Genomic DNA, 24861 nt, shown 5'->3' on the forward strand with positions numbered 1-24861 from the left:
ACGTGTCGTCTTCAGCGATGAGAGTCGCTTCTGCCTTGGTGCCAGTGATGGTCGTATGCGTGTTTGGCGCCGTGCAGGTCAGCGCCACAATCAGGACTGCATACGACCGAGGCACACAGGGCCAACACCCGGCAACATGGTGTGGGGAGCGATCTCCTACACTGGCCGTACACCTCTGGTGATCGTCGAGGGGACACTGAATAGTGCACGGTACATCCAAACCGTCATCGAACCCATCGTTCTACCATTCCTAGACCGGCAAGGGAACTTGCTGTTCCAACAGGACAATGCACGTCCGCATGTATCCCGTGCCACACAACGTGCTCTAGAAGGTGTAAGTCAACTACCCTGGCCAGCAAGATCTCCGGATCTGTCCCCCATTGAGCATGTTTGGGACTGGATGAAGCGTCGTCTCACGCGGTCTGCACGTCCAGCACGAACGCTGGTCCAACTGAGGCGCCAGGTGGAAATTGCATGGCAAGCCGTTCCACAGGACTACATCCAGCATCTCTACGATCGTCTCCATGGGAGAATAGCAGCCTGCATTGCTGCGAAAGGTGGATATACACTGTACTAGTGCCGACATTGTGCATGCTCTGTTGCCTGTGTCTATGTGCCTGTGGTTCTGTCAGTGTGATCATGTGATGTATCTGACCCCAGGAATGTGTCAATAAAGTTTCCCCTTCCTGGGACAATGAATTCACGGTGTTCTTATTTCAATTTCCAGGAGTGTATATAGACAGCTAGGACATTTCGACGTCACTCCTTTGTACAAGCTGTTCTTCTTTAATGACGACAGCAGAGGAGCACATGAGTAGTATCAAAATATACTTATTGACCTTATTCACGAATTTAAATTTCAGAAGTTGAATGGAAAGTTTAATGTGTTTCCGATTTCATTTTTAGTTGATATTGAGAGTGTTGAAATTGGGGAAAAGGTAAAATTTACAGAGCTACAGTTTCACTGAGGGTGTGTGATAACTTTCATAATAAAATTAGTCTCATAGACTTTTATAAGAGTTTTCTTCAACATAAACCTCCACGATTTTACATCTTCGATTCAGCTACGATTATATCGATGTTTTAATCTACATATTTGCGTAAGGAGGGTCTTTCTATAATGAAGACAAAAAGAACTAGCCACGGAGACTCATAGATACATTTCAACTTTAAAGTTTGTCTCCGAATTAGCTGTGCCCACAAAACGGTACCAAACATTGATGGTTTTGTGAAAAGAAGAATAAGTAATAGTCATTGACATTTGTTTAACGTCTGAATAAAAAAGGGCACTAGATACATTTTGATGTGAATCTAAATTTTGACAAGTAATGACATTAATCACAGGTCTGCATCAGCCATAAAAAATGTTGTGCTTCATATTAGAAATCTTAGAAAATAAATCTGCCACAAAATGCATTAATGAGCCACCGTGAAGGGTTATATCTCTGTACAACGTGAAATTACCGGCCTTAGCTTGAGAAGCTGACTTGTTCTGATACCTTCCTCCCTCCTCACCCCTCACCTTACGCCACCATTACTCACTGCGAGCCGATCTGTTTCTCACTGTTGAGGCATGATCGAGTGCCAGATCGGTTGACAGTGCTGCCCTATGTTAGCACTAAACACTCCACCCACAGTTCTTCAAAGAATCGAACTGTTATATATAAAACAGCTTCAAAAGCCTGATTACCTTACAAATAAGTTACTGTGTTAAATATTTCACATTGTGCTTTTAAGTGAGAAGAAGTTTGGGAAAGCTTTGAAGTTATGCTTACAGTTTGGTGAAAGTCGCTACGTGCTCTGTTTCTCAAGTACTGTATGAATATGGTCTTGGCAATTTGCGCGCCTTGAGATATCCTGCCTCATGTCATATATGCAGTTTCTGAGCGCAAGAATTGTCTTAATGTGTTAAAGCATTAACGTAAGATATCTTTTAACGAGTAGATTACGATATCATTTTAAATTGTAACACTTGAGCAATAATTTTGTGACATATTGAACACCAAATGTTTTTACCCCTGGAAGCCGTTAGACAAGCAACTTGCAACTGAGACTGTGCTGGATGAAGTGGGTTATCCGTTTAGAAATATGGATGATAAGGCTCCGGTTGCTGTGTGGCTTGTTACCTGTCAAACTAGCGTAACTACACTGGTGTCCAAAATTAAAACAACAAACTGCTATTTCCCCATCCTGTATCTAATTCACAATGTAATCGTACAAACTTAATGTGAATTGTTCTGTTGTTTCTCGAATGAGGCCACTGTTTAGAGAGACCGAAACTGTATTCCAGGAACGAGGACAGGGCTGACAATGTGTGACATCAGAAAGGGTAGAGCATTATTTGGCTGTAAGAGCATGGGGGTACCACCCTGCTACTGCAGTGCAACTGGCATCTGATATGGCAGCAGCCTCTGGACGCGTTGTATCGAGGAAAACAGTGGAAGAAAGGCTTCAGCAGAGAGGTCTTTATTGTTGAAGACCTGCTGTCTGTGTACCTACGGCGTGTCTGCCACCTGGACTGTCAAATAGTGGGCCAATGTTTTTTCACAGATGATTCCCGATATGGTCTGGAGAGTGATTCTCGATGGATTCGAATCTGGAAGGCATATGGAATACAGTTTCAGGACCCAAATTTTGTGGAAAGAGACCAATATTGAGGAGGATGCCCAGTTGTGTGGGCAGGGATTATGTTGACCAGTCAAACCCCTCTTCATGAAATCGTATGGGTGAATCAGCAAGACTTAAATGCTATTAGGTACCATGAAGAGATTTTAGGATCTCATGCAATGTTGTTGCGAGGTGTTGTGGGCCCAACTTCGTACTGATGGAAGATAATGCTCAATCTCATAGAGCACGGATGGATGATGTTTTTTTTGGAAACGGAAGATATTGCACCCATCCATCCAACAAGCAAGCACTCTCCAAGACTTCCGAGCAGTTCTGCAGAAAGAATGGGCGTTATTGCCTCAGCATGAGATTGATGACATCTGTCACAGCATGTCCCGTCGTTGACAGACCTGTACTGATGCCAGATGTGGTCGCAGCCCATACTGAGAACAGTTGCCAGAATGTGTGTGCAAATCGTTTAAGTTGTAAAAAAACGAAGAACATTTCCAGAATGAGATTTTCGCACTGCAGCGGAGTGTGCGCTGATATGAAACTTCCTGGCAGATTAAAACTGTGTGCCAGGCCGAGACTCGAACTCGGGACCTTTGCCTTTCTTGGGCAAGTGCTCTACCAACTGAGCTACCCAAGCACGACTCCCGCCCCCTTCTCACACCTTTACTTCTGGTAGAGCACTTGCCCGCGAAAGGCAAAGGTCCCGAGTTCGAGTCTCGGTCCAGTACACAGTTTTAATCTGCCAGGAGGTTTCAACGAAGAACATTTTTGTCTACTGTTTTGGATGTTGCAGCTGATTACGTTCTGTATTCTTCACATTGTTTCTTCTTTATCATCACCTGTTTTTACTGTATGTGTCAAAAGAAACTCAACCTCGCTAAATTTTAGTTTGTTGCTTTAATTTTGGACACCATTGTGTGTACGGTTTTCGTAGATAATCTGTGTGTTGCTACTTAACTTAGTAACGTTGTGTATTGTAATTACGTAGGTTGGAACTTAAATAGTGGCAACACTGCTGTGGAGACGCTACGCAATGGAATCTACTATCGTCGCTGATATGAGACGTTGTTGACATACCTACCTTACCTCCGAGCAAACGGACTCGCCCGTTCCACGTCACCGGCGTGCGCACAATCGAGAGAAACACAGTCACTTGTGAGCGAGCGGTCTAGTGTAACGGTGCCACTATGTTTTTGAAACAGGAACGCATGGGCGACATCGTACGAGCCAAAACTGTAACGCCAATGCCAGCCGGGGTGGCCGAGCCGTTCTAGGTGCTATAGTCTGGAGCCGCGCGACCGCTAAGGTCGCAGGTTCGAATCCTGCATGGATGTTTGTGATGTCTTTAGGTTAGCTAGGTTTAAGTAGTTCTAAGTTCTAGGGTGCTGATGACCTCAGAAGATAAGCCCCATAGTGCTCAGAGCCATTTGAACAATTTTTTTGAAACGCTAATACAACGAATGGCGTCATTATGTGTCGCCACGAAAGTCGAAAATGCGTCAGGGCCCCAGTTTGCTGAAAGTTACGGTGATTCTCGTGTACGACTCTGATGGTGTTATTCTAACGCATTACGTTCCTCCGCGGCAAACGGTCAATGTACTGTATTACTGTTCGATTTTGGAGCATCACCTGCGACCAGCTTTGCAAAAGAAGCAGCGACACTTTCTGTGTAACCCACCCCTCATTTTGCACGACAGCGCAAGCTGTGGCTGCTCTGTTCGGTCGATGGGACTGGGATGTACTGTACGATCCACCATACTCCCCGGACTTAAGTCCCTGTGACTTTGGTTTGATTCCGAAGATGAAGGAACCACTTCGTGACATTCGATTCAGAACTGTTCCAGAGAGTCGAGAGGCAGTAAACCGCTCCATTCGGATTAGCAACAGAATACGCTCTGCTAACGGTATACTACGCAGTAGTTAAAACTTCCGGGCTGAGAGGCCGTGGTCGAACAGTAGAACTTCTTCTCCCTGACGTTTCGTTGCCAGCTGCGGACAACATATGGGTTACCTAAGGTACATAAACCAAATGTCCCTCTTAGGCCGATTTTGAGTGCTATAGGATCCCCTACTCAAGAGTTGGCTAGATATCTTGCCTCATTGCTACAACCGTTTATCGGAAAGACTGATCATCATATTAAGAACTCCATGCACTTCATCGAAAAACTGAAGGGGATTACTATAAGCCCCAGTGATATCCTTGTTAGCTTTGATGTTGTATCCTTGTTTACTATGGTTCCGGTGAACGAAACTCTGGCTTACATATCTGACATATTTCCTACTGATATAGTAGCCTTGTTCCGGCACTGCCTATCTACGACTTATTTCCAGTATAATAATGAGTTCTATGAACAAATTGATGGAGTGGCTATGAGTAGCCCCCTAAGTCCAGTCGCTGCTAATATTTTTATGGAATTTTTTGAGCAACAGGCACTTCAGTCAGCCAGAAAAAGTCCTTTGAAGTGGTATCGGTATGTGGACGATACTTTTGTGATATGGAATCACGGAGAAGAGCAACTGAACGAAAATCTGAAGCATTTGAACAGCATTAATTCAAAAATTCAATTTACCATGGAGACAGAGAGTAATGGACAGATTAATTTTCTGGACGTTTCAGTAATTAAACGAGCAGATGGTACTCTTGGTCACAAAGTATACAGAAAAGATACGCATACCGACCGTTATCTTCATAAGAGTTCAAATCATCATCCCAGGCAGAAGAGAGGTGTCATCAAAACACTGGTGGACAGGGCCAATAGAATTTGTGAGCCAGCGTATTTACAAGAGGAACTAAATCATTTGCGGACAGTTTTTCGGAAAAATGGATATACTGATAAGGAGATAGATCGTGCACTCCATCCTAGAAAGAAAATGTCCGAAAACATGCAAAAACAACAACCTTCAGCAGGGAAAGTTTTTCTTCCTTACATCCATAATATTACGGACCGTATCGGAAAAGTGCTAGCCAAGTTTAGAATTGAAACAATCTACAGACCAACTAAGAAGATTAGTGAATGTTTAAGATCGGCGAAGGATGCATGACACCCTTTAGCTACTCTGGGTGTTTACAAAATTCCGTGTAGTTGTGGGAAAGTTTACATTGGAACAACTAAAAGAAGTATCAATACTCGCCTGACTGAACACAAGAGGAACTGCTGATTGGGACACACGGATAAGTCAGCTGTAGCAGAACATTTTTTCGAAGACGGAGACCATGAGATAAAATTTAGCGAGACAAGCGTGCTAGCTAAGACATCGCATTATCATGCACGTATGTATAGAGAGGCGATAGAGATTTTTAAACACCACAATAATTTTAACAAGAAAGAAGAAGGTTTGAAGTTAGATAAAATATGGCGATCAACCTTGCATCAAAGATGTGACAATCGATTACCTTCGATCGAGAGTAATGACGCCAGTCAGAGATAGTTTTACTGTTGACATCACGTGACGAGTGGTGGTGCCCTCTACCCGCTCTATATATACAGGACCTCCGCAGCTTGGTAGCCAGTCGTAGACTCGCCTCGGAAGATGTTGTCCGCAGCTGGCAACGAAACGTCAGGGAGAAGAAGTTCTACTGTTCGACCACGGCCTCTCAGCCCGGAAGTTTTAACTACTGACGATGCCGGGCGTGAAAGCCTACACGTTATGGTATACTACGCCTTCCACATCACTGGCAGCGGTTTCTACACGACGCTGGTGACTACTTTGAAGGACGGTAGCAGGTGCAAACACGTAACTTTATTGTATCGGCTGTGAATAAATAGTTGTCACTATTTAAGGTCAGACCCTCGTATAATGACAGTGGTACCAAAAATGTCATCTGCCAAATATTGTAAATCGCTTTGCTAAGTGTACTTGTAGAGAAGCCAGACCGCAGTGACAGGGACAGCATTATGCCACCCGCCGTGTTGCCGGCCTGTGTGTTGTTGTTTACGAGACTGCTGTGTACTCCCGTGAGACGTAGGCAGCTCCTGTGCGGCAGGCTACCTGGTGGAGCACCGGCGCGCGGGCACGCCGCACTGGGTGCGCTCGACGCCTGCGCCGACGCTGCGGCCCGAAGCGGCGCTGTCGGGCCTGGAGCCCGGCTGGCGCTACCAGTTCCGCGTCAGCGCAGAGAGCGCCGCCGGCCGCTCGGAGCCCGGGGAGCTGTCGGAGCCGCTCACCGTGACGCTGGACCGGCCGCAGGCGCAGCCGCCGCTCTTCACCGCCGAGCTGCGCGACGCCGTCGCCCTCGAGAACGACAAGGTCAGTCGCCGCCTGGTACCACGCGTGCATCCCTTCTATTTATTTATTTATTTACACGTCAAGTTCCGTAGGACCAAATTTCCGAGGTCACGGAACGTGTCAGTACATGAAACTACAACATAAAACTAATAACACATAAAAATAAAATGTTTATGAACCTGAACAAAGTCAGTCCATAAATAAACACAATCAACAATAAATCAAGAATCAGCTTAATTTTTCAAGGAACTCTTTTCGGCGCTGCCATTGCTCTCACTCTCGCTTGACGCTGGACTTTTCAGGCTTTTTCTCTTTCCTCTGGCTTGAACTTTCTATTTTTCCGAGCATGTTTACGAATCAGTTTGTAATTTTTAATTTAGTGCCCACTTTCACTTGTATTCCGGCTAATATCGTCTCACCTTTGGCTCTAGGAGTGCCACGTAAGCTCTCCACAATGGCGCTCGAATCAGAGTCCTAACTGAGCGCGTTTCCGGGCTGCACCACGTTATGACTTCACACGAAGTTAATTCGAAACAATCACTCGTATGCGTCTGTAGTGGTACGCTGACGTCACAGACAAAACAAATACTGTGCCACAAACAAGCACATGCATGATCTATCCGTTGTGGCTGCAACCATTGTTAACGCATTGTTAGTCTCGTAGTTGTTAGCGATTCAATTCTGGCGGTATTTCGGCACACATGCCACTGACGAGCGAATAGACATTCTGACGACAAAAAAAGAAGTGAGCTTGTTGGAGGAAAAAGGAAGGGAGTTTCAGCTGAATGTCACGTTGACGTCACTAACTTCTACTCATATTTGTCAAGAATGAGGAAGCTAGTAGCGTGCATTGTAGGTGATGTGGAGGAACTGCGAATTATTTAAAACAGATTCGCCGGACAGGTATTTGAACTTGCCTCCTCTCGTATAGCACCCCAATGTCTTAATTGCAGAGCTATAGCACTGAGGAATTCACGTAGCAAAATACAGCGCATTTCTGGAGGAAGAACGAAGGGAGTTTAGAGCTCAACGTCACAGTGACGTCACTATAAATTTAGTTAGTATTTGGCAAGAATGAGGAAGGTAGTAGCGCGTATCCCAGTGTTCGCTTGACTTGATTTAGGGAAACCACGAATTATTTAAAATAGATTTGCCGGACAAGTATTTGAACGTGCCTCCTCTTGTGTGCCAGTCCAGTGTCTTAATCACGGCGCTATAGCGCTGAAGGAACCACGTAGCAAACTAAAGCGCATAAGGGTGGTGACTGTATTGATTACCTAGCGCCACTGAGGTGCACAAATATACTGTCAGTTTTTTGTGTACGGAATCAGTTAACACTGCCATAGGTTGGTAACCTAGGCAAGACGCTTCAGTTACATCGCAGGTTCAGGCAGCTGGTGCGGTGTCCCTGTTGGCAGGTGGAATTCGTGGTGCAGTTTCGCGGCACGCCGCCGCCAGCCATCTCGTGGTTCAAGGATGGCTTCGAGATCTTCAGCAGCCGGCGCATGAAGGTGGTCACGGAGGCGGAGCAGAGCTCGCTGGTCATCTTCCAGGCGGCCTTCAGCGACGAGGGCGAATTCAAGTGCGCCGCCACCAATCGCGTCGGGCACGCAGTCACCCGCTGCAAGCTGCGCCTCGAAGGTGAGCCACTCACTGGCAGGTACCATGTCCGAGCCGTGTGGGTCTTTCTAGGCCGGCAACGTCGTGGCCGTCTTTTAGGACCTCACATTGCGGTCTATGACCGGCATGAAGAACTAACGAGCACTCTAGGAAATACACTGAAGAGCCAAAGAAACTGGTACACCTGTCCAATATCGTGTAAGTCCCCTCCCCCCCCCCCCCCGAGCTCGCAAAAATGCCGCAGCACGACATGGCATGGACTCGACCACTGTCTGGCGTAATGCTGAAGGGAATTGAAGCCATGAATATTGCGGGGCTCTCCATAAACCCGTAAGAGTACAAGGGGGTGGATGTGTCTTGTGAACAGCACATTGGAAGGCATCCCAGATATGCTAAACAATGCTCACATCTGGGGAGTTTGGTGGCCAGCGGAAGTGTTTTAAACTGAGAAGAGTGTTCCTGGAGCCACTCGATAACAATTCTGGGCGTGTAGGGTGTCGCATTGTCCTGCTGGAATTGCCCAACTCCGCTGGAATACACAATGTACATGAATGAACGCAGGCGATCAAACAGGATGCTTAAGTACGTGTCATCTGTCAAGAGTCGTATCTAGACATATCAGGGGTTCCATATCACTCCAACTGAACACACCCTATACCATTACAGAGCCTCTACCAGCTTGAACAGTCCCCGCTGAGATGTAGGGTACATGGATTCATCAGGTACAGGTCCATACGCTCGATACAACTTGAAACGAGACTCGTCCGACCAGGAAACATGTTTCCAGTCATCAACAGTCCAATGTTGGTGTTGACGGGCCCAGGCGAGGCGTAAATCTTTTTGTCGTGCAGTCATCAAGGATAAACGAGTGGGCCTTCGGCTTTGAAAGCCAATATCGATGATGTTTCGTCGAGTGGTTCGCACTCTGACACTTGTTGGTGGTCCAGCATTGAAATATGCAGCAGTTTGCGGACGGGTTCCACTTCTGTCACGCTAAACGATTCTAATCAGTCGTCATTGGTCCTGTTCTTGCAGGATCTTTTTCCAGCTGCAGTGATGTCGAGAGATTTGACATTTTACCGGATTCCCGATGTTCGCGGTACACTCGTGAAGTGGTGTTAGAGGAAAATCCCCACTTCATCGCTACCTCCCATGCTGTGCGCCGATTATAACACCACCTTCAGACTCAACTTAAATCCTGATAATCTGCCATCGTAGCAGCAATAACCGATCTAAAAACTGCGCCAGACACTTGTCTGCCGACCGCAGCGCCGTATTTTGCCTGTTTACGTATCTCTGTATCTGAACACGGACGCCTATACCAGCTTCTTTGGCGCACCAGTGTATTTCAACGATATCAATATGATAGCCAGCATTGCTGGGCGCAGGTGACCATTTTTATAATAATACGTTGTTCCCCATTCAGGCTGACTGCGTCACGATGTTAGAAGTCAAACATCAGGCCAGGAATGACTTTATTGTTCATGTAGCGAGTTTCGGAATGTATGCATTGTCTGATACACAGGGGTATTACTGCACATGGATAAAGCGTTTCACGTTGTATGGGAAACAAACATACAGAATAGTCTAGCAGATTTTTATTTCACATACAACCTGAAACGCCACACCTGCGTGCAGTAATCGCCCCTGAGTATCTGATGATACATAAATTCCGAAGCGCATCATGCGAGTAACGAAGTCATTCCTTACCTGATGTATGACGTGTGACGTATGAGTCAGTCGGCATGAATGCGGAACTGCTGATTGTTTTAATTTCAAGTTCGAAGTCAGGTAACGAGTGTCAAAAGAAATATTTTTTCGTGTGATATGATTACAAATTAACAATTTTCGTTTTTTCCCCTTCACTTGTACTGAGAAAACTTGGTTCTTGCCAAATTTCATGATTCTAGATCATCGGATAATACCCTATAGCTTTTAATGAGTGATTTTTCGAGTATCAAAATCTGTGAAATAAATTGTAGTTTCTTTTGTCTGAATTGACTTAAAAAGTTAAAATTTTTACAGTACAAAAGGACCATAGACCTTAATATGTGACTTAAACTTGAACTACGGGTTTCTGTTAAAAATCATTGACAGACAAACGGAGAACAAAGCGCTCTTTAAGATAAGGAACCCTTAAAATTACTTAAAACTGTTAGGCAGGCATCTGCCTGAGGTAACGTAATATTAGAATAGTGTCCTGGAGTTGATAAGCCTTTACAAATTTACTTGTGAAAAAAAATAATACCTCTTAAAAAGTCACCACAAAAGATCAGTTCTGTATTGTATGTACTGTAATGTATAGTAGCAAGGTTTTTGCATTAATTTTTGTTTTGTATCCTTCATTATTTTGTTACTGCTCATATCACACAGTTCTACAGTAAACGCGTCCAAGCCAGAACGTGAAGACGCAAGAGAGTATTTAACTGTGTTGTAAAGAATTAATCACTTGCACCAATGGAAACGTTTCCTTTATAGGCATAGTGGACAATCTCTGTTGCACGCATTTGCACTGATATGCAATTATTCTGAGTGTAATACAGTCGCAAAAGTGACTGGACTAACGAACCGAACAAAATACTTTGTAACGAGTCACTTGTAGGGTTTCCAGATGAAATTGACTAAATTACCGTACATTGTCTGGTGGAGGGATTTGATGAGCTGACGCCTGATGGTTGACGCAGTAAAACACTAATATTACAAATTATAGGTGTTATTGCCATTTACAATTTTCAACAAAATTTAGTTACCTGGTTAGTAAAATGGTTTCCCACATGGTGGACCTCTTGCGACAGAGAAACAAAGTACGCCAACATTCTAGCGCAGTTTATGAAAAATGATCATCTGAAGCAATAGTTATATCTCTAAAATGTTATGTATTATACAGGATGAATTTTCCAACTGTTTTGATTCTGCAAAATTCTCGATCTCAGTTGACCTGGGTTCCCAGGTGTTGGCCAAATTTCGAGTGGTTCGGTATTTTTAGAATTCTATTCGTATCACAAAGTTTTTTATTGATTTGCAAAATCAAAAGCAACGATCTTTACCAAAATTCGTAACCTAACATCAAACCTTTTCGCGACAGGAATATGGTTTTCACCTCATTCAAGAGAAAAAACAAAGCATGTATTAAGACGAACTACATCTGAAGATGGATCCGAACGGTCCGAAATGCATCATGTACTGAATAAAACACGAAAAATTGTACCTGAACCTCGAGTGTATTGAGCACAGTCACGTTTGAAGCTCCAAAATATGTATAAAATATTTTTTAAAAATATAACAACAATTTGTGCTGCCCTTCTTTGCATACATTCAGTATCCTCTGTTAATCCTATTCAGTACGGGTGCCACACACTTCACTAACGTTTTAGCAGTGGTGGAATGAGTGTTTTGTAAGCACTCTCGTTTGTTGACTGATTGTTGCTAGGGTGACGAGCTCTCCCATATTTCCCGGGATCTCCTTTATTATAGCTTTTTTTTCATCCTGCCGGCTCCCTTATTGATCACCTGTTTCTTCCGTATATTTCGGCGGTGATCTCTGTTGTACAATTATCTGAATCCCGCAAAGAACTGTCGATAGTTCAAATACTCTGACAGACAAATTTCGAAAAGATTTCGTATAATAATCGATACTATCGTCGAAACAGTCTTTTTAATGTTCGTGCTTATACCGAAAGAAAACGGGTTGATTCAAGGAAATGCGAGGAGCGGAGAAAGAATGACGCAGCCTACATGTCTAATGGGAGCGTGAGAGGGGGGGGGGGATGTTCGCTTGCCTCTCTATCACTTTTGGCAGCCCGTTTGTGGTATAAATCTGACACAGAGGTAAGAAGGACTCGCGAAATCGGATTGTAGAGACGTTCATGTGTAAACACACTCGTTGCATTATTTATTTCTCAATTGACTCAACAACACAACGTATCGCAATGCTTAGAGAGATCCAGTACTGATGGATCAGTTAAGATGGCAGCATTCGAAAGCAGAGGACAATCAACACAAAATGTTGCGATCAATTAGTGTAATCTTATTTCCGTAATCGTACCTGCTATACTGTACCATACTATACTTAGTCTGCGTAAATGTTTTTACACTCAAAAACTCACTCTCGGTTCGTTGAGTTATACCACAATATGATACTGTACGACATGTGGGTACCTGTTGTACATTGGTGGAAATTAGTATGAAGGCATCTGGTTATTTGAAGAAAAAACAAATCTCTTTGCTTATTTGGTATTGGTCATGTTTTTCTCGTTCTGTTTGCAACGAAGCAAAACAAAATACATTCCCATTTTACAATTAACATTGGTTCTTACGAAATTTAAAGAAACTGATATAAAGGCACTTACGAATTGTTGTCAGAGCGACCTGATGTATACATAAATAGCTCACAAACATGAACTAGTATTTAGTTGGACCTCCATTGTCCTTAATGACTGCGGAAATCCTCTTAGGCGCTGGTTGTATAAGGGCAGTGATCTTTTCTTCCGAGAATGAGGTCCACTCCGTTCGAATTGCAGTTTTCAGCTCGACCAGAGTCTCAAACTGTCGTCCATTGCGATGAACACGTCGTACTAGGTTCCTCCGGATTTCTCGAAGGCCCGTTCAGAAGTGCAGTTCCTTTATCTTGAAACCACGACTTTCTCTTGGCAGACCTATGAAACCCAACGTTAGCGTACTGGAATAGGAAGTTATTCATCGTACATACTAAGGTAAAACATCAGATCTCTGACATCGTTGCTGCCGGAAAAAGATCATGTATGAATAGGACCAACGACGACTGAAGAGACTCGTTCAGTGAGACAGAAGTGCAACCCTTCTGCAAATTGGTGCAGATTTCAGTGCTGGGCCATCAACAAGTGTCAGCGTGCGAAACGTTCAACGAAACATCATCGATGTGGACGTTCGGAGCCCACTCGTGTATCCTTGATGACTGCACGACACACATCTTTAAGCCTCACCTAGACCCGCAACACCAACACTGGACTGTTGATGACTGGAAACATGTTGCCTGGTCGGACGAGTCATGTTTCAAATTGTATCGAGTGGATGGACCCTATACTTCAGCAAAGGAGTGTTTAAGCTGGTGGAGGCTTTGTAATGGTATGGGGCATGTGCGGTTGGAGTGATAATCTTGTCTGATCACCTGCATCCATTCATGTCAATTGTGCAGTCCGGCGGACTTCGGCAATTCCAGCAGGACAATGCGACAGCCCACAGTCCATAATTGCTACAGAGTGGCTCCAGGAACGCTCTTCTGAGTTTAAACACTTGCGCTGACCACCAAATTTCCCAGGCATGAACATTATTGAATATACCTGGGATGCCTTGCAACATGTTGTTCGGAAGAAACCTCCATCCCCTCGTGCTCTTACGGATTTATGGACAGCGGTGCGGGACTCATGGGGTCAATTCCCTCCAGCACTATTTCAGGCATAAGTTGAGCTCATGCCACGTCATGTTGCGGCACTTCAGCGTGCTCGCTGGGGCCCTACACGATATTAGGCACGTGGACCTGTTTTTTGGCTCTTCTTTGTATTATACAGGGTGGTCCATTGATAGTGACCGGGCCAAATATTTCACGAAATAAGCATCAAACGAAAAAACTACAAAGAACGAAACTCGTCTAGCCTGAAGGGGGAAACCAGATGGCGCTATGGTTGGCCCGCTAGATGGCGCTGCCGTAGGTCAAACGGATATCAACTGCGTTTTTTTAAAAATAGGAACCCCCATTTTTATTAGATATTACTGTATTACGTAAAGAAATATGAATGTTTTAGTTGGACCACTTTTTTCGCTTTGTGATAGATGGCACTATAATAGTAAAAGTACGTGGTATCACGTAACATTCCGTCAGTGCGGACGGTATTTGCTTCGTGATACATTACCCGTCTTAGAATGGACCGTTTACCAATTGTGGAAAAGGTCGATATCGTGTTGATGTATGGCTATTGTGATCAAAATGCCCCACGGGAGTGTGCTATGTATGCTGCTCGGTATCCTGGACGACATCATCCAAGACCGTTCGCCGGATAGTTACGTTATTTAAGGAAACAGGATGTGTTCAGCCATATGTGATACGTCAACCACGACCTGCAACAAATGATGATGCCCAAGTAGGTGTTTTAGCTGCTGTCGCGGCTAATCCGCACATCAGTAGCAGACAAATTGCGCGAGAATCGGGAATGTCAAAAACGTCGGTGTTGAGAATGCTACATGAACTTCAATTGCAACCGTACCATATTTCTATACACCAGGAATTGCATGGCGACGACTTTGAACGTCGTGTACAGTTCCCACTGGGCACAAGAGAAATTACGAGACGAACACAAATTTTTAGCACTCGTTCTATTTAGCGACGAAGCGTCATTCACCAACAGCGGTAACGTAAAGCGGCATAATATGCACTATTGGGCAACGGAAAATCCACGGCGGCTGCGACAAGTGGAAAATCAGCGATCTTGGCGGGTTAATGTATGGTGCGGCATTATGGGAGGAAGGATAATTGGCCCCCATTTTATCGATGGCAATCTAAATGACGCAATGTATGCTGATTTCCTATGCAATGTTCTGCCGATGTTAGAGCAATATGTTTTACTGCATGACAGAATAGCGATGTACTTTCAACATGATGGAGATCCGACATGCGGTTGAAGCGGTATTGAATAGCATGTTTCATGATCGGTGGATTGGTCGTCGAAGCACCATACCACGGCCGGCACATTCACCGGATCTGACGTCCCCGGATTTCTTTCTGTGGAGAAAGTTGAAGGATATTTGCTATCGTGATGGACCGACATCGCCTGACAACATGCATCAGAGGATTGTCAATGCATGTGCGAACATTACGGAAGGCGAACTGCTCGCTGTTGAGAGAAATGTCGTTACACTTATTGTCAAATGCAGTGAGGTTGTCGGACATAATTTTGAGCATTTATTGCATTGATGTGGTATTTACAGGTAATCACGGCGTAAGAGCATGCAATTTCGGAAATGATAAGTTCACAAAGGTACATGCATCACATTGGAACAACCGAAATAAAATGTTCAAACGAACCTACGTTCTGTATTTTAATTTAAAAAAACTAACCTGTTCCGAACTGTTCGTCTAAAATTGCGAGCCGTATGTTTGTGACTATTACAACTCCATCTATCACAAAGCGAAAAAAGTAGTCCTACTAAAACATTCATATTTCTTTACGTGGTACACGAATATGTAATAAAAATGGGGGTTCCTATTTAAAAAACGCAGTTGATATCCGTATGACCTATGGCAGCGCCATCTAGCGGGCCAAACATAGCGCTATCTGGTTTTCCCCCGAGCCGGCCGGAGTGGCCGAGCAGTTCTAGGCGCTTGAGTTTGGAACCACGCGACCGCTATGGTCGCAGGTTCCAATCCTGCCTCGGGCATGGATGTGTGTGATGTCTTTATTGTTAGATTAGTTAGGTTTAAGTAGTTCTAAGTTCTAGGGGACTGATGACCTCAGAAGTTAAGTCCCATAGTGCTCAGAGCCATTTGAACCATTTTTTGGTTTCCCCCTTCAAGCTAGACAAGTTTCGTTGATCAAGGATCAAGGAACAGTCGGAATTATAGTTGTAAATTGTTGTAGTTGCGCTGGAAAAGTCCCTGAGCTTCAAGCGCTAATAGAAAGCACAGAAGCTGATATCGTTATAGGTACAGAAAGCTGGCTAAATCCTGAAATAAGTTCTGCAGAAATTTTTACGAAGTCTCAGACGGTGTTCAGGAAAGATAGATTAGGCAGAATTGGTGGTGGAGTGTTTGTGTCTGTCAGTAGTGGTATATCTTGTAGTGAAGTAGAAGTAGATACTCGTGCGAATTGGTATGAGTGGATATTATACTTAACAGCCGGACTAAGTTAATAATTGGCTCCTTCTACCGACCCCCAGACTCCGATGATACAGCTGCGGAACAGTTCAGAGAAAGTTTGAGTCTCGTAACAAATAAATACCCCACTCATACGGTTATAGTTGGTGGAGACTTCAACCTACCCTCGGTATGTTGGCAAAAATACTTGTTCAAAACCGGTGGTAGGCAGAAAACATCTTCCGAGATTATCCTAAATGCTTTCTCCGAAAATTATTTCGAGCAGTTAGTCCACGAACTCACGCGAATTGTAAATGGTTGCGAAAACACACTTGACCTCTTAGCCACAAACAATCCAGAGCTGATAGAGAGCATCATGACTGATACAGGGATTAGTGATCACAAGGTCGTTGTAGCTAGGTTCAATACAGTTTCTTCCAAATTCATCAGAAACAAACGCAAAATAATTTTATATAAAAAAGCGGATAATGTGTCACTACAAGCCTTCCTAAAAGACAATTTCCATTCCTTCCGAACTGATTATGCAAATGTAGACAAGATGTGGCTCAAATTCAAAGATATAGTAACAACAGCAATTGAGAGATTCATACTTCATAAATTGGTAAGAGATGGAACGGATCCCCCGTGGTACACAAAAAAGGTGCGAACGCTGTTGCAGAGGCAACGGAAAAAGCATGCGAAGTTCAGAAGAACGCGAAATCCCGAAGATGGGCTAAAATTTACAGAAGCGCGAAATTTGGCACGGACTTCGATGCGAGATGCCTTTAATAGGTTCCACAACGAAACATTGTCTCGAAATTTGGTAGAAAATCCGAAGAAATTCTGGTCGTATGTAAAGCACACAAGCGGCAAGACGCAGTCAATACCTTCGCTGCGCAGTGCCGATGGTACTGTTACCGACGACTGTGCCGCTAAAGCGGAGTTATTGAACGCAGTTTTCCGAAATTCCTTCACCAGGGAAGACGAATGGAATATTCCAGAATATGAAACACGAACATCTGCTAGCATGAGTTTCTTAGAAGTAGATACCTTAGGGATTGCGAAGCAACTCAAATCGCTTGATACTGGCAAGTCTTCAGGTCCAGATTGTATACCGATTAGGTTCCTTTCAGATTACGCTGATACTATAGCTCCCTACTTAGCACTCATATACAACCGCTCGCTCACTGATAGATCTGTACCTACAGATTGGAAAATTGCGCAGGTGGCACCAGTGTTTAAGAAGGGTAGTAGGAGTAATCCATGTAACTACAGACCTACATCATTGACGTCTGTTTGCAGTAGGGTTTTGGAGCATATACTGTATTCAAACATTATGGATCACCTCGAAGGGAACGATCTATTGACACGTAATCAGCATGGTTTCAGAAAACATCGTTCTTGTGCAACGCAGCTAGCTCTTTATTCACACGAACTAATGGCCGCTATCGTCAGGGGATCTCAAGTTGATTGTGTATTTATAGATTTCCGGAAAGCTTTTGACACCGTTCCTCACAAGCGACTTCTAATCAAGCTGCTGGCCTATGGGGTATCGTCTCAGTTTTGCGACTGGATTCGTGATTTCCTGTCAGGAAGGTCGCAGTTCGTAGTAATAGACGGCAAATCATCGAGTAAAACTGAAGTGATATCAGGTGTTCCCCAGGGAAGCGTCCTGGGACCTCTGCTGTTCCTGATCTATACAAATGACCTGGGTGACAATCTGAGCAGTTCTCTTAGATTGTTGGCAGATGATGCTGTAATTTACCGTCTAGTAAGGTCATCCGAAGACCAGTATCAGTTGCAAAGCGATTTAGGAAAGATTGCTGTATGGTGTGTCAGGTGGCAGTTGACGCTAAATAACGAAAAGTGAGAGATGATCCACATGAGTTCCAAAAGAAATCCGTTGGAATTCAATTACTCGATAAGTAGTACAGTTCTCAAGGCTGTCAATTCAACTAAGTACCTGAGTGTTAAAATTACGAACAACTTCAGTTGGAAGGACCACATAGATAATATTGTGGGGAAGGCGAGCCAAAGGTTGCGTTTTATTGGCAGGACACTTAGAAGATGCAACAAGTCCACTAAAGAGACAGCTTACACTACACTTGTTCGTCCTCTGATAGAATACTGCTGCGCGGTGTGGGATCCTTACCAGGTGGGATTGACGGAGGACATCGAAAGGGTGCAAAAAAGGGCAGCTCATTTTGTATTATCACGTAATAGGGGAGAGAGTGTGGCAGATATGATACACGAGTTGGGACTTATGGAAGTCATTGCAGCAAAGACGTTTTTCGTCGCCGCGAGACCTTTTTACGAAATTTCAGTCACCAACTTTCTGTTCCGAATGCGAAAATATTTTGTTGAGTCGAACCTACGTAGGTAGAAATGATCATCAAAATAAAATAAGAGAAATCAGAGCTAGGACAGAAAGGTTTAGGTGTTCGTTTTTCCCCCGCATTGTTCGGGAGTGGAATGGTAGAGAGATAGTATGATTGTGGTTCGATGAACCCTCTGCCAAGCACTTAAATGTGAATTGCAGAGTAGTCATGTAGATGTAGATGTAGATGTAGTTTTTTCGTTTTATGCTTATTTGGTAAGATATGTGGCATGGTCACGATCAGTGGACCACCCTGTAGACAGCCTAGGGAGCAAGTGGAGCTGTTGCCACCGCCGGAGGTTGGGGATGATCTTAGCCGCCAATACATTTTATCACAGATGCTCACATATTTGTGAATCAGAAGTTTAAATACCTGGATATAAATGTTTATTAAAATCATGGAATGTTTTGGCTGTGGTTGCCTTTGCCCAACATATGAAGTAGTGTGAAATTTATTGGTGTCAAATCTCCCTTAAGCCTCCCTTAAAATCGTGATCGACTATCATCATGTAACAAAAGTCTGCCACCTGCTTTAACTACGACTGCGCCCGTGCCCTGTGTGGGCTGACCGGTGCCCCCTCCGTTCTGTCGCGCAGCGCCGCCGCGCATCCGGCTGCCGCGGCAGTACGAGGACGGGCTGCTGTTCGAGCGCGACGAGGTGATCCGGCTGAAGGTGTCCGTGCTGGGGCGGCCGCTGCCGCGCGTCACCTGGCACCACAACGGCGAGCCCGTCGCCTTCGGCGGCCGCCACGAGGTGGTCAACACGGAGCGCGGCTCGCAGCTGCGCGTCGCAGAGGCGCGCCGCTCCGACCGCGGGGAGTACCTGGTGAGGGCGACGTCGCGCCTCGGAGAGGACCACGCCTCCGTCCTCGTCACCGTGACAGGTGCGTCGGCTTCCCGGCCGCTCAGGCCCGTGGCAAATAACAGAGAAAGCGGCGCCACTTAATTACACTCAGATATGTATTCCTCCGGAATATTAATCTCCTCGCATCAATCAACACTCTGGTGTATTTAGTTATTTTAATATTAATTTTAATTCAGTGTCTGCGTTACTTTACATGCCAATTACCTCCTCTCAAAGAAACTTCTAACACCAAAGAAACTATCATAGCCAGATTCCTTATAAAGTCCAAAACACTATTCTCACATTGCCTTAGTCTCCACTATTCCCCTGTACACACACACCACCCTCCTTTGTTCTGTCACACACTACTAATCCGCTCCCCAATGTCATCACCGTGAAGGGCTGCTCAAAGTCACTGTCTCCACTTCGTGAGTGTCACATTTCTTCATCACACACATTCTACCTCCCTCTGAGCCGACACTCACCTTTTCCCTCTCACCACTTTTCTCTCCTCATTCACTCCATCTGATACAGTCCCTCACCCCAGTTCACCTACTGAACTGTAGTCACAGCACTGGGTATTCAGTCAGAGCAGTATAGCCCTGTGTGTGTGTGTGTGTGTGTGTGTGTGTGTGTGTGTGTTTGTCTGTGTGTGTGTTTGTCTGTGTGCGTGCTTGCGCATGGACAAATGCAAGTGCACGCGTGTGTACTGTAGATGTGCAGTAGCATAACATCATTAGGTTATGAAAAAAGAATAGAGTCACCATTACATCACTTAATTGCTATTCAGATCATGATTAAGGGCATGGAAATTGTACCAAATCATTGCCCTGTTTCTCCACTCTGACTACTACTCATTCAAACAGAAAATTAAATCCTCACAAAATCTTACCAAATAATTGACCTGTCAGAATTTTCACATCACTCTGGCACCATAGTTAACAGTTAATAAGCTAAATTAATTTTCATTGTTCCAGCATTACCACTTTAAGCTCAGAATTCCTCAAACACACAAACAGAAGTTTTCAGATTACCTATAGATCCAATAATGCAGCATTATATGACTGGTACCGCACTAAAGCTCACTTAAGCTCTCATTCCCAGCTGCACTGTCATGAATTGCACATTATAAACAGTACCCAATGTTGACTAGTTCAGAAATAGATCATCAATACAGTTACACCACATTTGTTTGTATAGAGTCATCTTGTTCATTAATCACGTCTGTCAGCTCCATTATTTTACTTACCTTTCTTACCTTGTTAACTAGTGCACTGCATTCTCATAAAATATCCCTGCTGCAGATACAGCCTACCTAACGATTAAGACCCTAACTTTATTCATTATCTTATTATTTCATTGTTACTGCATTAACTAATAAATAAACACCTGCTCTGGTAATCCAGTGCAAAACTGATTCTACTGAAAAACACTCCACAGTAACACATCCTTATGCTAAGGCAAACTTAATTCTCATTACTGATCAGACAAAATTATCACTTAGAAAAAACTATTATTGCTTTATGTTCCAGCCTGAAGGGCAATATACATACAAACCTTGTTTGTTCTTTCTAGACACAGTACTCCAGGCAAGTATGTTTAAAGTTGTAATTCCTTAATGTTAGTAATGGCTGTACCATGACACAGGTAGATAGTTACCTCACATATACTGATTGCACTGAACACAAACACTTCTACTATACCACAATTAATATTAAGACCTGGTATCCAAGATTATTTATATTGCATATTGGCTTTGTTGCTGCACCAAATCACACGTGAGCTGATTACTTCAGATGTTAGTTATCCTTCACATATGTTGACCCCTTTCATTCTCTGTTTACCTAACCTCTTTGATGGAAATTCTTTAACCATGGTACCAATTTACTTTCTTTCATCCTCTTTCATCCTCTTATGTGGTTTATGGTGTGGGTTCCTGTAGTCATGTCCTAGTTCATGAACCACGGGCAACGTATGAGTGGCCAAGTAAGTGGTCCCAACTGTCGGGATACCAGTTACTTTGGAATAAGGCTGGGCATCTCGGACATATTCTGAGTCGTTGTCACTTTTGTGCTCATACAGCAAAGACTACCAAATCCACCGGTTAGTCCCTCAACCGTTAGGGGTAAAACTCAATGGGACTCGGGGCAAGTAAGGCTAGCAACCTGCTTCCCCGATACTTTGAATATGATGCTGGCAACAATCAGAGAAAAATGCCTCGAACCTTTGGAGGTGACGGAGTCCCACCTCTAACTGACAAACCAGGGACTCCTAAGATACGACTTGGCAAACAAATGGTAATGAGATGGGGAGCTATTAATATCAATTAAGGATACTCTGGGAAGAAGGTAAATCTGGCAGAGGCTGCAAGTAAGATGGGGCTGGACGTTTTAGCTGTTAGTGACATTCGGGTAAGGGGTGAGAAAGAAGAGGAAGTGGGAGAATATAACGTCTACGTGTCAGGAGTCAAAGCAGGAATAGCACAATGGGGTGTAGGGCTTTACAACAGGAAAGAAATGGAACCCACCATAGTTGCAGTAAGGTATGTAAACGAATGACTGATGTGGATAGATTTGACAGTGTCTAGCAAGAAAATTAGGATTGTGTCAGTATATTCGCATTGTGAAGGGACAGATCAAGATAAGATGGATAGTTTTTATGAGGCACTTAGTGATGTAGTTGTCAGAGTAAAGGACAAGGACAGTGTTCTGCTCATGGGTGATTTTAATGCCAGGATTGGAAATTGAACAGAAGGGTATGAAAAGGTTATGGGTAAATTTGGAGATGATATGGAGGCCAACAGGAATGGGAAACAACTCTTCTGTGCCAGTATGGGCTTAGTAATCACAAACTCCTTTTTTAAACATAAGAACATTCACCGGTATACTTGGGAAGGCAGGGGAACCAGATCTGTCATTGACTATATAATAACAGATCAGGAATTCAGGAAGGCTGTAAGGGACACACATGTATTCAGGGGATTCTTTGATGACACTGATCATTATTTAATCTGCAGTGAAATTGGGATTGTGAGGGCGAAAGTGCAGGAGGTCAGGTCCATATGTAGGAGGATAAGGAAATCAGGCACAAGTACATAACAGCAATCTCAGAAAGGTACCAGTTAGTTGAATGTAGTCAATTACAGTCATTGGAAAAGGAATGGACAAGATACAGGGACACAGTACTAGAAGTGGCTAAAGAATGTCTTGGAACAGTAGTGTGTAAAAGTAGGATGAAGCAAACAGCTTGGCGGAATGACACAGTCAAGGCAGCCTGTAAAAGGAAAAAGAAGGCGTATCAAAAATGGCTACATACTATAACTCAGGTAGACAGAGAAAGTTATGTTGAAGAAAGAAACAAAGACAAACAGATAATTGCAGCATCCAAGAAGAAATCTTGGGAAGGCTTAGGAAACAGGTTGGAGGCTATGGGTCAAGCTGCTGGAAAACCATTCTGGAGTGTAATTAGCAGTCTTCGAAATGGAGGTAACAAGGAAATGACTAGTATTTTGGACAGGTCAGGAAAACTGCTGGTGAATCCTGTGGATGCCTTGGGCAGGTGGAGGGAATATTTTGAAGAGTTGCTCAATGTAGGTGAAAATACGCTCCTGGAAATTGAAATAAGAACACCGTGAGTTCATTGTCCCAGGAAGGGGAAATTTTATTGACACATTCCTGGGGTCAGATAAATCACATGATCACACTGACAGAACTACAGGCACATAGACACAGGCAACAGAGCATGCAAAATGTCGGCACTAGTACAGTGTATATCCACCTTTCGCAGCAATGCAGGCTGCTATTCTCCCAAGGAGATGATCGTAGAGATGCTGGATGTAGTCCTGTGGAACGGCTTGCCATGCCATTTCCACCTGGCGCCTCAGTTGGACCAGCGTTCGTGCTGGATGTGCAGACCGCGTGAGACGATGCTTCATCCACTCCCAAACATGCTCAATGGGGGACAGATCCGGAGATCTTGCTGGCCAAGGTAGTTGACTTACACCTTCTAGAGCACGTTGGGTGGCACGGGATATATTCGGACGTGCATTGCCCTGTTGGAACAGCAAGTTCCCTTGCCGGTCTAGGAATGGTAGAACGATGGGTTCGATGACGGTTTGGATGTACCGTGCACTATTCAGTGTCCCCTCGACGATCACCAGAGGTGTACGGCCAGTGTAGGAGATCGCTCCCCACACCATGATGCCGGGTGTTGGCCCTGTGTGCCTCGGTCGTATGCAGTCCTGATTGTGGCACTCACCTGCACGGTGCCAATCACGCATACGACCATCATTGGCACCAAGGCAGAAGCGACTCTCATCGCTGAAGACGACACGTCTCCATTCGTCCCTCCATTCACGCCTGTCGCGACACCACTGGAGGCGGGCTGCACGATGTTGGGGCGTGAGCGGAAGACGGCCTAACGGTGTGCGGGACCGTAGCCCAGCTTCATGGAGACGGTTGCGAATGGTCCTCGCCGATACCCCAGGAGCAACAGTGTCCCAAATTGGTGGGAAGTGGCGGTGCGGTCCCCTACGGCACTGCGTAGGATCCTACGGTTTTGGCGTGCAACCGTGCGTCGCTGCGGTCCGGTCCCAGGTCGACGGGCATGTGCACCTTCCGCCGACCACTGGCGACAACATCGATGTACTGTGGAGACCTCACACCCCACGTGTTGAGCAATTCGGCAGTACGTCCACCCGGCCTCCCGCATGCCCACTATAAGCCCTCGCTCAAAGTCCGTCAACTGCACATACGGTTCATGTCCACACTGTCGCGGCATGCTACCAGTGTTAAAGACTGCGATGGAGCTCCGTATGCCACGGCAAACTGGCTGACACTGACGGCGGCGGTGCACAAATGCTGCGCAGCTAGCGCCATTCGACGGCCAACACCGCGGTTCCTGGTGTGTCCGCTGTGCCGTGCGTGTGATCATTGCTTGTACAGCCCTCTCGCAGTGTCCGGAGCAAGTAGGGTGGGTCTGACATACCGGTGTCAATGTGTTCTTTTTTCCATTTCCATGAGTGTACGATCAGCAATGTTTCAGACTTCGAGGTAGAATGGGATAGGAATGATGATGGAAATAGGATCACATTTGAGGAAGTGGAGAAAATGGTCAATAGATTGCAGTGCAATAAAGTAGCTGGGGTGGATGAAATTAAGTCGGAACTCATCAAATACAGTGGAATGTCAGGTCTTAAATGGCTACACAGGATAATTGAAATTGCCCGGGAGTCGGGACAGGTTCCATCAGACTGGACAAAAGCAGTAACCACACCAATCTTTAAACATGGAAACAGAAAAGATTGTAACAACTACAGAGGTATCTCTGTAATCAGCGTTGTGGGTAAAA

At 44.7% G+C, this 24861-nt stretch overlaps 1 protein-coding gene and 1 non-coding gene across 2 annotated transcripts in view; one reads left to right on the forward strand and one right to left on the reverse strand.

Moving 5' to 3' along the window:
• LOC126266717 (uncharacterized) overlaps nucleotides 1–24861 on the forward strand; it is a 252508-nt gene that overhangs the window by 77113 nt on the left and 150534 nt on the right. The window contains exons 3-5 of the mRNA XM_049971187.1: nucleotides 6605–6867; nucleotides 8265–8487; nucleotides 19265–19552. Of these exons, the coding sequence (XP_049827144.1) occupies nucleotides 6605–6867; nucleotides 8265–8487; nucleotides 19265–19552 (774 nt within the window). The remainder of the gene's footprint in view (nucleotides 1–6604; nucleotides 6868–8264; nucleotides 8488–19264; nucleotides 19553–24861) is intronic.
• Trnas-aga (transfer RNA serine (anticodon AGA)) lies at nucleotides 3183–3257 on the reverse strand. The gene has a single exon. It is a non-coding gene; the product is annotated as a tRNA-Ser (tRNA).

Source organism: Schistocerca gregaria, chromosome 4 (assembly GCF_023897955.1).
Source record: "Schistocerca gregaria isolate iqSchGreg1 chromosome 4, iqSchGreg1.2, whole genome shotgun sequence".
NCBI lineage: Eukaryota > Metazoa > Arthropoda > Insecta > Orthoptera > Acrididae > Schistocerca > Schistocerca gregaria.